Source organism: Entelurus aequoreus, linkage group LG02 (assembly GCF_033978785.1).
Source record: "Entelurus aequoreus isolate RoL-2023_Sb linkage group LG02, RoL_Eaeq_v1.1, whole genome shotgun sequence".
NCBI lineage: Eukaryota > Metazoa > Chordata > Actinopteri > Syngnathiformes > Syngnathidae > Entelurus > Entelurus aequoreus.
Genome location: NC_084732.1, coordinates 25,973,461 through 25,988,644, shown reverse-complemented (window position 1 = coordinate 25,988,644; position 15,184 = coordinate 25,973,461). Strand labels below are relative to the sequence as shown.

At 43.4% G+C, this 15,184-nt stretch overlaps 1 protein-coding gene across 2 annotated transcripts in view; it reads right to left on the bottom strand.

Annotated features, from left to right (window-relative positions):
- cd276 (CD276 molecule) overlaps window positions 1-15,184 on the bottom strand; it is a 234,835-nt gene that overhangs the window by 161,708 nt on the left and 57,943 nt on the right. For both annotated transcript variants that reach the window (XM_062024208.1, XM_062024215.1), the window contains 2 exons: window positions 10,739-11,089; window positions 8,488-8,784 (listed from right to left, as the gene is read on the bottom strand). In XM_062024208.1, the coding sequence (XP_061880192.1) occupies window positions 8,488-8,784; window positions 10,739-11,089 (648 nt within the window). The remainder of the gene's footprint in view (window positions 1-8,487; window positions 8,785-10,738; window positions 11,090-15,184) is intronic.

Sequence of the window (15,184 nt, the reverse complement as noted above, 5' to 3'; positions counted from 1 at the left end):
CATTTTGACGGCAAGTGTTTGGGAGAGAGAGTCTGTGTTGAAATAAAAAAGTGTTTCTTGCGTTCCTGCCTGACATATTTTTCTTCATACTGAGCTCAAAGCAGCCTGCAGTCATCTCATAAGACCTCGGTGTATGTCAATCAAGTGACTGATAAATAATTTCAGGTAAATTTTTTTAATGCCCGGCGATCGACCGACACTTCCTACGAGATCGAACGGTAGCTCGCGATGGGCACCCCTGGTCAAAAGCATATTGGGAGCAATTGGAACCGCACATTAAGTGCTTTGGGCACACAAAAAACCGAGAGCTAGCAAAAAGTTATTACTAATATCTCTAAATGTTTATAACTTTGAAGTGCTATTGGTAACTAGAGTGTACCCCACCCAGAAGTCAGCTGGGATATGCACCAGTGCACATCTTAATATATTGAAAATGGACGGATGGAAGGACGGATGAATGCAATAACTACTCATCTGTTTTCTCACGGCATTCAATCAATCACAACTGGACTGTTTGTCTTAGAAGACGTTTCAGCTCTCATCCAAGTAAATAAATAAATAATGATAAATGGGTTATACTTGTATAGCGCTTTTCTACCTTCAAGGTACTCAAAGCGCTTTGACAGTATTTCCACATTCACCCATTCACACACACATTCACACACTGATGGCGGGAGCTGCCATGCAAGGCGCTAACCAGCAGCCATCAGGAGCAAGGGTGAAGTGTCTTGCCCAAGGACACAACGGACGTGACTAGGATGGTAGAAGGTGGGGATTGAACCCCAGTAACCAGCAACCCTCCGATTGCTGGCACGGCCACTCTACCAACTTCGCCACGCCGTCCCATAGTAGTAGGCTTCATTAATTCATGCTCATATAATTTGATTGGTCAGATGTAGTTTTAGATTTCCTACTTGGATGAGAGGCAAAACATCTTCTAAGACAAACCAACCAGTCAAGTGGCAATCAATTGAATGCCCTGAGAATACAATGACCTGGATGAATGAGAACATCCATAGACATGCTCATCTGTTGTTTGCCAACTTGCTAACAACCTTTGACTTGCTAATAACCTTTTTTCCCAGCGGGTCTCTGTGTTGCTGCTACAGCTTTTCAGGTCACCAGTGTGTGTGAGTGACATGAGGAAAACCTCTGACTCGCTTGGTGGAGAAGTTCTTTGGTGTTACCTGCTAGTTTGCATGTGTACATTTTATGACCTCGATTAGGGGAAAACTTTTTTTTAGGTAATAACTATGTTTATATGTGGGCCAATGGTAGAGCAGAAATAACCTGGTTTACAAAACAACATACACTACCGTTCAAAAGTTTGGGGTCACATTGAAATGTCCTTATTTTTGAAGGAAAAGCACTGTACTTTTCAATGAAGATAACTTTAAACTAGTCTTAACTTTAAAGAAATATACTCTATACATTGCTAATGTGGTAAATGACTATTCTAGCTGCGAATGTCTGGTTTTTGGTGCAATATCTACATAGGTGTATAGAGGCCCATTTTCAGCAACTATCACTCCAGTGTTCTAATGGTACAATGTGTTTGCTCATTGGCTCAGAAGGCTAATTGATGATTAGAAAACCCTTGTGCAATCATGTTCACACATCTGAAAACAGTTTAGCTTGTTACAGAAGCTACAAAACTGACCTTCCTTTGACCAGATTGTGTTTCTGGAGCATCACATTTGTGGGGTCAATTAAACGCTCAAAATGGCCAGAAAAAGAGAACTTTCATCTGAAACTCGACAGTCTATTCTTGTTCTTAGAAATGAGGGCTATTCCACAAAATTGTTTGGGCGACCCCAAACTTTTGAACGGTAGTGTATTTTTCTCCAAAACTTGGTAGGTTGCACAGACCAAGAAAAAACAGCATGCATTTTGGTGACCATCTGGATAAAAGTGTGTGAACAGGAATTGTCACCATTTCAGTCACAATGGTATTAATGGAATCAATAGAACCATTTATGAAACAGGAACTATGCTTCTAAACTAACAAATATGCAAATCCATGTTTCCCATGTGTTCCAAGTCACTTCTTTAATTATCATATTGATTGAACAAATCAGGAACAATTAGTGGACATTTGTAAACATCCCACAACAGGACTAAGGGCAAAGCAAAGCCTGCGGTAGAGAAATTACGCTATTAGCAGAATAAACAAATTGAAATAAAATTGAGTGTGTACGATGATACAGGCTTGATGTATATTGTCAGGTGTTTGTAATTATTTTCAAGCGAGCATCAAAACAGCATGATAAAAGGTGTCAAAAGGGCAAAGAGAGCCACTGATTGTTTTACGACCATGTTTTAGCCTCTATGGCCCTATGGTTTCCACAACACGATTCCACCTGTCCTGTTTTGAATGAGGCCATCCAAACTGTGTTGAATGCCACCCTCCTTTAGCCCACTCTTGCCACTCAGCCATCCTGTTTCCAGACTGTGCAGTCATTTCCCAGCCCAGTGGAGCAGCACGTAGTGACCCCTGCCTCGACCCCCACCTCAGCTTGCCTGAGTTTTAGCGCCGGCTCAAGCCCAAAGAGAAGGTCCGGTCCACCTCTGTTATTATTTATGAGCTATTTCACATGGTTGTGTTTCCATTAGAGACCCAGCCTTGGCCTACCCTACACAGTGCTCCCCTTTGCACTTAACAAAAAGGGCAACGGCACGGCTAGGGGGACCAGAAGGTGCAGAAGGATGGCTGTGGTCGGGTTCAGCATATTAGCAAGGCTACATATTTAATTTTTTATATGCTTGCCTCCTGGTTATCGAACACAACCATCTTGCGTGATCTCTTGGATGCCCTTTAAACGATGCTCGAGAAACTGGACAGCAAGTAAAAACTCCCTTGCCTTGTATCGCCATGGCAACACCACCGAGGTAGCTTAAGCCTCTCTCTTCAAACATTTGCGATTTTTTTATTTGCCAAATCAAGATTACCTCATCTAAAATGAAGGATAGTTATCAAACCGCTGTGTTAATTTGGCAGCAAATAGATTCTCCTATCAGCAAACAGTGTAGATCTGCAAACAAGCTGAAAAATAATTGATTTGATTAACTGACTTCAACAAAAAATTTAATTGAATAGGAAATGATGGGCATGGAAAGCTAAAACATGATTAACTGAAGCGGGTAGGATCCAGAATGGTAATAATGTTGTTCAATTAAAGCCACATTTCCACCAAAGTTGGATTTACACTTCATAAATCAAAGACACAATTCAGATCTAAATATTGGACATTACAGAAGAGTGTATAGCCAAAGACCATTAATTAAGCTCTCTTCTACTCTGGCGTTGCCGGCAGTGAGAGGCGACGGGCTGGGGTGGCAATTCTTGTTGCCCCCCGGCTCAGAGCCTGCATGTTGGAGTTCAACCCGGTGGACGAGAGGGTAGCTTCCCTCCGCCTTCGGGTGGGGGAACGGGTCCTGACTGTGGTTTGCGCTTCCGCGCCAAACCGCAGCTCAGAGTACCCACCCTTTTTGGATTCACTCGAGGGAGTACTTGAGAGTGCTCCCCCGGGTGATTCCCTCGTTCTACTGGGGGACTTCAACGCTCATGTTGGCAGCGACAGTGAAACCTGGAGAGGCGTGATTGGGAAGAATGGCTGCCCGGATCTGAACCCGAGCAGTGTTTTGTTATTGGACTTTTGTGCCCGTCACAGATTGTCCAAAACGAACACCATGTTCAAACATAAGGGTGTCCATATGTGCACTTGGCACCAGGACACCCTAGGCCGCAGTTCCATGATCGACTGTGTAGTTGTGTCGTCAGATTTGCGGCCTCATGTTTTGGACACTCGGGTGAAGAGAGGGGCGGAGCTTTCTACCGATCACCACCTGGTGGTGAGTTGGCTGCGATGGTGGGGGAGGATGCCGGACAGACCTGGCAGGCCCAAACGCATTGTGTGGGTTTGCTGGGAACGTCTGGCAGAGTCTCCTGTCAGAGAGAGTTTCAATTCCCACCTCCGGAAGAACTTTGAACATGTCACGAGGGAGGTGCTGGACATTGAGTACGAATGGACCATGTTCCGCTCCTCTATTGTCGAGGCGGCTGATTGAAGCTGTGGCCGCAAGGTAGTTGGTGCCTGTCGTGGCGGTAATCCTAGAACCCGTTGGTGGACACCGGCGGTGAGGGATGCCGTCAAGCTGAAGAAGGAGTCCTATCGGGTTCTTTTGGCTCATGGGACTCCTGAGGCAGCGGACAGGTACCGACAGGCCAAGCGGTGTGCCGCTTCGGCGGTCGCGGAGGCAAAAACTCGGACATGGGAGGAGTTCGGGGAAGCCATGGAAAACGACTTCCGGACGGCTTCGAAGCGATTCTGGACCACCATCCGCCGCCTCAGGAAGGGGAAGCAGTGCACTATCAACACCGTGTATGGTGAGGATGGTGTTCTGCTGACCTCGACTGCGGATGTTGTGGATCGGTGGAGGGAATACTTCGAAGACCTCCTCAATCCCACCAACACGTCTTCCTATGAGGAAGCAGTGCCTGGGGAATCTGTGGTGGGCTCTCCTACTTCTGGGGCTGAGGTTGCCGAGGTAGTTAAAAAGCTCCTCGGTGGCAAGGCCCCGGGGGTGGATGAAGTCCGCCCGGAGTTCCTTAAGGCTCTGGATGCTGTGGGGCTGTCTTGGTTGACAAGACTCTGCAGCATCGCATGGTCATCGGGGGCGGTACCTCTGGATTGGCAGACCGGGGTGGTGGTGCCTCTCTTTAAGAAGGGGAACCGGAGGGTGTGTTCTAACTATCGTGGGATCACACTCCTCAGCCTTCCCGGTAAGGTCTATTCAGGTGTGCTGGAGAGGAGGCTACGCCGGATAGTCGAACCTCGGATTCAGGAGGAACAGTGTGGTTTTCGTCCTGGTCGTGGAACTGTGGACCAGCTCTATACTCTCGGCAGGGTCCTTGAGGGTGCATGGGAGTTTGCCCAACCAGTCTACATGTGTTTTGTGGACTTGGAGAAGGCATTCGACCGTGTCCCTCGGGAAGTCCTGTGGGGAGTGCTCAGAGAGTATGGGGTATCGGACTGTCTGATTGTGGCGGTCCGCTCCCTGTATGATCAGTGCCAGAGTTTGGTCCGCATTGCCGGCAGTAAGTCTGACACGTTTTCAGTGAGGGTTGGACTCCGCAGAAAGTTTCTCGTGGCCACGAGATACTTTCTCGTCCGCACGAGATACATGTCTAAAAAAAAAAAAAAATCCCATGTCCCTTTAGGGGCTCCGTACGTTCACAATCATTATGAGAGACAAAAGAAGACAAAAGATATTTAAAAAAAAAAAATTGTAACATATACACATTGGCTCGTTCTTGGTGGCTAACAATGCAGCTAATGGGAGCAATCAATTCTACGTCAAAATCACTTTAAAAATGCATTCAAAAACCGTCAACAATACTTCAATTATGTTCCGTAACCTGTATGATAACCAAGCTGTAGCAACATTGTTATTGTAGAGCGAACACTGAGGAACTCTTTTTCTAGCTTAGAACACATCGGCATGCCGTAAAATTTGTGTCAGTAACCGCAAAAACTATCTACGGAAAGAGATAAGCTAGCTTGTACGTCAGACTGAATAATGTTTTAGTTTGTAATGTACAACACAATGCAATAGGACACCAATCTTTATTGACTGAAAAACATGAACAATCTTATTACAGTATCTGTAAAGTATTAGCCCACATTTCATTTTTTGTTTGTACACAGCCAGGGTATGTATTGTAGTTGTATTGCTGCGTGTATCATGATCTATTTTAATTGTGACTCACTCGATGGGACAGTTGTGCGTTTGGTCCAGCTGGCCGGGGACATGTTTCCGGTTTGTTTGGGTAAGCACTCCATTTACCGTATTTTTCGGATTATAAGTCGCAGTTTTTTTTCATAGTTTGGCCGTGGGTGCGATTTATACTCTGGAGCGACTTATGTGTGAAATTATTAACACATTACCGTAAAATATCAAATAATATTATTTATCTCATTCACGTAAGAGACTAGGCGTATATCAGCAATCGTCTCACCCACACACGTCAATCAATAAAAATTTGGCGGGGGCGGGTCATGGCAGAAGTGCATTGTGAAAAAAAAGATGCTACCTGCTTCTACTTCCGTACCTATGAAAATTGATCATTTCAACATTGGCGGTAACTTATAAAAACTGAGAAGGGCTTTAAGGCAGTCCTGGGCAACCTGTGGAGCAGTGGATGATGGATGGAGAGCACAGCTTCACAGCAACCGGGAGAATGCGCCATGCAACTTTTCTGGATGTCATTGGATGGATCGACAAAGCATGGGCTTCAGTGACAACCGAAACCATCCTGTCCGGATTCAGAAAGGATATATTGGAATAATTGGAACTGCAACTGACGATGACTCTGACGTAAGCGAAGTACCGATAGAAGAGGAAGCGGCGCATTGTCTACCTTTGGAGTTGGCAGAGTTGTTTAGAAGCGACACAGAGGAAGAAGATTTCATCGGATATAGCGATTAGGAGTGACAGATTGTTTGGTAAATGTATAGCATGTTCTATATGTTATAGTTATTTGAATGACTCTTACCATAATATGTAACGTTAACATACCAGGCACGTTCTCAGTTGGTTATTTATGCGTCAAATAACATACACTTATTCAGCCTGTTGTTCACTATTCTTTATTTATTTTAAATTGCCTTTCAAATGTCTATTCTTGGTGTTGGATTTTATCAAATAAATGTCCCCCAAAAATGCGACTAGTAACTCGAGTGCGACTTATATATGTTTTTTTCCTTCTTTATTATGCATTTTCGGCCAGTGCGATTTATACTCCAGAGCGATTTATAATCCGAAAAATACGGTATGTGAAAACAGCTTAACTCCAAGTTCCAAATGTACAGTGCCAAAGTTACGTCGACCTCACTGTCTCGGCTTCTGTCTGCTCCAACGTTTCACCCTCTGTTCGCGCTGGCTTCTAGAAGCAGCAGTTCATCCTCCGTATATTCTGTGAATCCTCATTTGTCCAAAAATAGTCGTCTTTGTTGTCTATTATGAAATCTGCCACAATAAGAAAACACACTCGCGTTTGTTTCCAGGAAATACGAACACATTTGTTGCCAAAAGTCGGAAGTGCGCTGCTATGGAAACAGAAATCAATGCCTGGAGCAAATAATTCCCGGCAGTGATTAAAATGACTTAAATACGGTAAATATTGAACATATTACATATTGTTATGAACGTGTCTGTTACTACATTATATATATACAGTACTTGCAGTGTGTTTATAAAAAGTTGATGGTTTTGATTGATTGATTGAAACTTTTATTAGTAGATTGCCCAGTACAGTACATATTCCCTACAGTTGACCACTAAAGGGTAACACCCGAATACGTTTTTCAACTTGTTTAAGTCGGGGTCCACGTAAATCAATTCATGGTAGGGTTTTGAAGTTGTTTTAGGCGGCTTTGAAGGTTGTGACGGTGACTACCGTTAGCTGCATCTCCAAAGTGTTTTTTTCAATCATTTTTAAAAACATAAATAAAAAAAGACATGTGTTCTTGTCTCTCAAAATGATTGTGAACAATAGGCAACATTGTTAAAATAAGTGCAGTTCCCCTTAAAACTGGGGACAGACTTTAATAATAATGATGAATGTGACACTGATCTGTATTCTGCCACTGCAGCATATCGTAAAATGAAAACCAGGCCAATGTATGAATAAAATGTTTCTATGACTCACCTCTGAGACAACATGAGACACAGTTGATGGGTCCAAAGCTTTTAACTGTCTGCAACACTTGGCTTGGAGCAGCCGGTAGCGAACAATCAGCGCGACAGCGGACCTCTGTGTCTGTTGTCGCATTTAGTCAGAGGTTGGTAGTAATGCGTTACATTTACTCCGTTACAATTACTTAAGTAACGTTTTTGATAAATTGAACTTGTCAGAGTAATTTTAATGCAACTTACTTTTAACTTTTACTTGAGTATTTTTGTTGTGATGAAGAAACGCTACTTTTACTCCATTCCATTGAGTTTATTTCCGATTGTTACATTTATTTGTATCACAATTATTCATAATCTATTAATTAAGGCTTGCAAAGACTTATTTATTCATCAGTGAGTTTTCATACGTCAGGCACTGTCACAAGACTCTGTTTGACCAATCCATCTTAAACAGAAGTGATGCTTCACGCCATACCACTAATCAAACGCAGCCTGACATTCTACCAGGCGAGTAACAAGCCGGTAGTGAGGAACTGCAAGGCCAACAAGCACAAAGTACAGATATAGGAGCTGAACTAGGTCAGTATTTTAAATTATATGGTAAAATAGAAACGTACTTGTTTAATAAGTGTCAGAATGTACCCAAAGAAGACACATTAATTACGTGACATGAGACAAACTGGTAAGCAGACACCTCCTAAAACAGTTGACTGAAAAAGCGATCTTTGCATATGTCTATGATGATCCGAATAAAACGAAAAACATAATACAGATCTAAAAGAGAACACCCACCTGTGATTGTGACAAAGGTGTTCCCCTCCTCCCCCAGCAAAGGGTTGACAAGTCGGCAGCTGTAGTTGCTGTTCGGCTCCAGCACCACCGTCAACATGCTGGTCAGAGAGAACAGCCCTTGGTCGTTGGCCACCACCGCCGTGGTGATGTTGTCCGTCAGGTTGCGGCCACTCCCGTCTTGCCATACCACGTCGGCTACTGGGTAGCCTCCATAGGCATCACAGGTTAGGGCCAACTTATCGCCCGGCCGAAGGTTGGATGTTGACTCCAAAGTCACTACGGGCTTGGAGTAAGGAGCTGGATAAAAGATGGGAGATGAAGATTCAAAAAGGTTAAACGTTGGAAGTAGTTGAATTTTGAAGGGATATGGTGACATCGAATAATCCTCTAAGCAGCATGAGGCACCTTGGGATTTGTTTGATAAGATTCCTGTTAGAGTGTTAATAACATTTAGTGTGCTTAGCATGAAATGGGGTTTTATGATCCCACATGACATCTGTAGCACATGGCGGCTCTGCATCTCAGCACTCTCCAGAGATGGAGGTGGGCCTGGAAGAAATTGGCAGGCTTGGAGATTTGGGAAGACCCAGGCTGTAGTGTAGGCGGGCAGGGGTAAATTGTCAGCTTGGGCTAAAATCCCAAATCCCTTGAGCTGAAACACAAGTACAGAAGAGGAAGAGGAAGAGAAAAGAGGCTGCTGTATTCCCAGAGCCAATCACGGCACAGCAAACAACGGGGTGGAGCTGAGACCGAGATGATTGAAGTTAGTCTGACCTGCTTTGTGAGAAGATGACTTTTTGACATGGAAATGAGATTTACTGTTCTTTCTGCTAACTTCCTCTACTGTCAGCATCAGGCACATTTCCATTGAGATTTGCTCGTTTGCATCTGCAGCAGGAAGGAAATATACGATGCGAACTGTGAATGTGGTTTAAAAATAGCAACATCTATAAATCTAATGCATAAAATGGAACCAATTTGTCACTGTTGGCGACATTGTTTTCCCTCTCGCCAGCTAGCAGGGAGAGAAAAAACCCATTATTCATTAACACTACCTAATGCACATCCATCCTTGGAGAATAGAGCAACTCTCAATGGATATAAATATCTGTGAGGAAAAAAGGCATGGCATCTCATTCTAAATATAAAAAATAAGTCTCCGCATTGAGGAGGGTGGCCCACATGGGCATTTAAAGAGCCAGGACGTTAGTAAAGGCTGATTGACCAAAACAACAGCTAATAATCCGAGTCAGCGTCTATTGACCACAACAAAGGCCACAATCAGCGCTTATTGACCAGACACACAACTGGCCAGCCCCGAGGAAGCTGTTTATCTCATGTTTATGTCCTGCAAGGTAAGGATACAGGTAAGTACCCGTGGCATTATACGACTATACTATTAACGGATGAGTGCAGATCTTAATATGTTGAGGTCTTATTTAATTATGTCATTATCCACACGGCATTAGATTACTTACAACATGCCAAAACAGAGAGACAATCAAGCTACTCATCAATAGTCATCTGTCTAAGGACATTACTTGCGAAATTACAAGTGATTCTTTCGAGGTCTTTCCTTGTCAAAGGGTGTCTTTCGCACCTTAAGCATAAAATACAAGTTTTTGCGGTTACTGTTAGAGGTGGGAATCTTTGGGCCCCTCACGATTCGTTTACGATTCAAGAGCCACAATTGGATTAAAAATCGATTATTGATGCATCGTTTTTGTGTATATTGATGCAGTTTTACATTTCTTTTTGTTTCACTAAATACGCATTTATCACTTGCAACTTAAAAAAACTATTCATTTGGAAAAAGAAACAGTTAAATTAATTCCCACATTTATTAAATCAATGGAAATGTGTGGAAAACTGGAACAAAAAAATTGCATTAAGCACATGCAGTCAATTGATAACTTTCCACTGCACAGTACCGGCACCATACTTACTCGATTTGGGGTTGTGGTGACAAAGCACAGCACCAGATTGAACGCATCAGTCAAAACTAAACATGCTAATCAAATAGAACTGGATTTAATGGTGGTTTGTGGGTCTGGTATGGAGGTTGAGTATTTGTCTAAGTTAGAAGGTAGTTTTACTGCATGTTGAGCAGTGTGGGCCTACAGTTTGAATGCATATAATCACTGCCCACACTGCTTATATAGTAAGGAATAACCATAGTGCTTTGTTAACCTCAAATAGGGTCGTATAATTTATATGTGCATAACACTGTTGTTTTAGTGTGCATTCTCACCGGCCACCTGCAGAATCAAAGCAGCGCTGCCGTAGTCCCGCACCCTGACAAAGCAGGTGTAGCTGCCTTCATCGGCCACCGCCACCTTCCTCAGCAGCAGGGAAGCGTTGCCCAGGCGCAGCTCAGCGGGGAAGAGGCTGGTACGGTTGACAAAGTTGTAGGACTGGTCGGCTAGCTGATCGCGTCCCTCGCTGTAGCCGTACACGCTGCGCTTCGTTTCGGTCAGCTGCCAGAAGACCGTCAGATCGGACTCGTTGAAGGGGCCGGCAGCATTGAAGGAGCAGTTGAGGGTGGCATCCTTGCCGTGCAGCGCCACCACTGGCTGGTCGGGAACGTGCACGTCCATTAGAGCTACAAGAAAGGCAGAGGGGCACGTGAGTGATACCTTACTATGATAGAGGTAAATGGTGTGTTCCAAAGAACAGTGACAGAAGACAAATGTCAGCTAGAGCTTATGAGGTACACCGTACACCAGGGATATTCAACTGAATTGTTTTGAGGGCCAAATTTCCAGAAACCTAAGGACCACCAGGGGACCGTACATCTCCCTTCACAATAAGTCTTATTTTGTATATTCCAGAAAAGCAGCGTTTCATTTTTGTCTATTTATTTTGTCAGACTTAGACCTTGAACTTGGACCTTCATCAAAACAGCTATTTAAGATCATCTCTATGACAGCAGTCTCATGTGGGCCTAGGCTGAAAACAAATCTTCTTGGACAATATATTGACTTACAAATTATTGCCAATAAACAATATTATTGCCATTTTTTTTTTTTAGACCAAATTAACCACTGATGTAATGATAATACATATAGTAATACAAGTATACCACTTCAAATGCAGTTAACTTGTAATTATTGTACTTATTAAAATTGTAATTAAACTTTTAAATACCAAGTTAAATAAAACACACAAATAGATTAAAATACAATATACTGTCTGTAGGCAACATTTTGCACTTGAATAAAAAATCACAACCAAAATCAACAAAATAGGTTCCGTCTCGTTGAAGAGGGTGTGGGGGACCCTTCTACATAACCAAAACAATAAACAAAATTATCACGGTTATCATTATTATCATGGTATTGTTGAATGTGCTCAAAAAGTACTTATACACACACTAAAATCTTTAACCAAACTGTATTTTTTTTAATAACTAAAATAAATACACGTAATATACTTTCTTGGCAGAGGAAACATCACATATTGTTCTGGCTTCATAAGAGCCATATTATTTGTATTTCTGTGTTTAAACATGTTTATCTTTTATTTTACAGTGTAAATGGTGATCACTTCCGATTTATGAGACATCCTGTGAGTTTACTTCCTGTTGAACGGAATTCGTCAGTTTCAACTTGACATTGTCGAGTTTATCGATCACTGTGTGCAAAAACAGCACCTATTTTATGTTTAATGTGAATACTGTAGCTCAGTTGTTTAGACAGTAATGTGTTTGTACAAGTTTAGATTAGGGAATGACGTTTCATAATGGGAAAAGACGTTAATGTCTGTTGTCAGTCTGTCCGTATCAGAGTGCAGTTATGAATGACGGTTCTTTAATCATTTTAATTTAATACGGTAATACTAACCGTTGGGAGCTTTAAAGCGGTTATTATTACCACCTTTTTTTGTAGTACAAACGCCCGCAGCCGCAGAAACCAATGGAAAAGCGTGACCGCTTTTGCAGACCGTCTCGCTTGCTGAACACACAATAAAAACACAAACACAAACTTCGATATGAACGTAAGAGCTCTGGCCCTGCCTCGCCTCACAAAGGCGCGCAGCTGCTAAAACCGAAACCAAGGGCTACCTTGAGGAACGTCTTAGTTATGCAAATCACATATTTGGCCGCAGTGTTCTATGTTTGCTAACAAGGTTAAAAGGTCAATGCAAGGATCTGCCAATGTGTTTACAGTGGTCTAAGTTCCTCATGTGAGTGTAGGACGCCGAGATGAGCGGTCGCACCCTCTTTCGCTCCCGATCGGGAATTCAAACAACTGCTCGGATTATCCCACACTTCCTCCTTTTTGTACTGTGGATCACGGATTTATATTTTAAACCTCCTCGGATACTTCACCCTCTTGAAAATGAGAGTCAAGAACGCGAAATGGACATCCATAGTGACTTTTATCTCCACGACAATCCATCGGCGAAGCACCTTGGTTTTGGAGCTAACGTGTTAGCATCGTGCTTGACTGCACATCGAGGCAAAGTGAACATGCCCCTGACTGGAAGGATAGACAGAAAGTCAATAATACTACTATTACTTCTACTATCAGGAGACACTGAACTCAACCCTGGACCTGTAACAACACGGTTAATGTTGTCCCGACTGGCGAAGACTAGCAATGCTACTGCTAGCGTCGCCATCGAAGCTAACTCAGCTACCGGCTCATCTCAGCTCAAGCTCACCTGTGCTCCAGCGGTCGGCGGCTCGGCGGAGGACTTCGCCCCATTCATCGACACGGTCGGAGGCTCGGCGGCGGCGTTGGAGGACGACCCAGTCATCAGAGAAGGCAGCGACTCAGCGGCGGTGAACGACGCAGCGGCGGCGGTGGACGGCGACCCAGCCATCGGTGATGGCGGGGAACTGCACGAGATGGCGGGGGTCCACGCGGCCTCTCCCCGGTCCATGACGGTCGAGGACGCGGCATACACTGGATTTAGAGGCGCCTTTACAAAAACATTTTCGTTGTTCTCTTTGTCTTCAAAAAAGCCCGCCAAAAGGAAATCCACCCCCAGCAACCCAACCTGGCATCCCCCTCTCCCCCTCCCTCCCCCTTCACCTGGAGGAAGAACAATATGCCTCTCTCCCTCTCTCCTTTCTCTTCCTTCTGTTCTTCAACTTCAACAGCAATAATAACCAACAACTTTTCTGGTCAGTACCACAACACAGCGGACTCTGATGCCCTTTTTGGTTCCAGTGGCCTACACATCATCCACCTTAATGTGAACAGCCTCTCTGGAGCCAAACTCGACCAAATCAGAGAAATGTTCCTCAACACGAAGGTAAAAATCTTGTGTTTCTCTGAAACCAAATTTGATCAAAGTATTTCTGACTCAGAGATAGAAATTGAAAACTATTCGGTTATCAGAAAGGACAGGAATAAACACGGTGGGGGCGTTTGTATGTATATTCACCAAGATATTAAATACATAACTCGCACTGATCTTAACCACAATGACCTGGAATCTGTGTGGGCGGAAATCAAATTTAAAAACGCTAAGCCGGTACTAATAGGGACTGTTTATAGACCCCCTTATCAGAGTGATTTCTATGGGGTTTTGGAAGAATGCTTGGCGGGGACAGACAACGTGGAGAAAATTATAACTGGGGATCTGAACACAGATATTCAACGCAAAGATGCGCCTGTCTTCAGATCCTTCAGCAAGTTTTGTAATCTGCACGGTCTTTCCCAGCTAATAGTGCTACCTACAAGGGTGTGTGATTCCACCCAATCAACCATAGATCTCATTCTCACTTCAGACCGGCCTAAAATAAAAAATAGTGGGGTCATGATCTGTGGTCTTAGCGACCACTATCTAACCTTCTGCACCCACAAAATAGCTAAACCTAAAGCCAATGGCCACATAACAGCCCAATCCAGATCCCTCAAAACATACTCCAATGACAATTTCAATTTAAAATTAGATGAGTGGGACTGGTCCCCTGTGCTCGCGAGCAACCTGGTCGATGTTGCTTGGGATCGCTTCAAAACGGCGTTCCTAAAGATACTAAATGACATGGCTCCCGTGAAACCAGTCATGGATGAATCCGGACCTATTAGCTGCCATAAAAGACAGAGACAGGAAATACTCTGAATACCAAAAATGTAAAACAGAAGTAGATAAACAACCCAATAATATCAACCTCAAATTACTCCTTTCAACTCTCAAAAAGCAATGCAATAAATTAAGAAATAAGTCAACCAACCTGACTAAATCCTTAAAAAAAAATTACATTAACGACAAAATAGAGGAAAACACAAATAAGCCACATGAGCTCTGGAAAATTCTCAACAACCAGCTTCCTGGTTGCAGCCAGAAACTTAAAACAAGACTCACCAACATCAGCATCAAGGAGGGTGACTCCCTCATTACAGACAAAATGGAAGTAGCTAGCAGACTTAACATCTTTTTCACCAGCATAGCCGCAACCCTTGTCAACAAGCTGTCCCACCACTCTGGTCGCTTTGGTGTAGAACACATTAAAGCCTTCTACAGAAAGCTAGGAGTATCCAACGATGATTTCAAATTAGAAATGGTCACAGCTGATGAGGTGTTTAAAAAATTGAGCGCGCTCCACCCTAACAAAGCCACCGGCCTTGATAATATTCCCTCCAGATTCCTCAGGGACTCTGCCTCCATCATTGCCCCGATCATCACGCACATAATAAACCTATCAATTACACAAGGCCAAGTACCAAAAGATTTTAAGATTGCA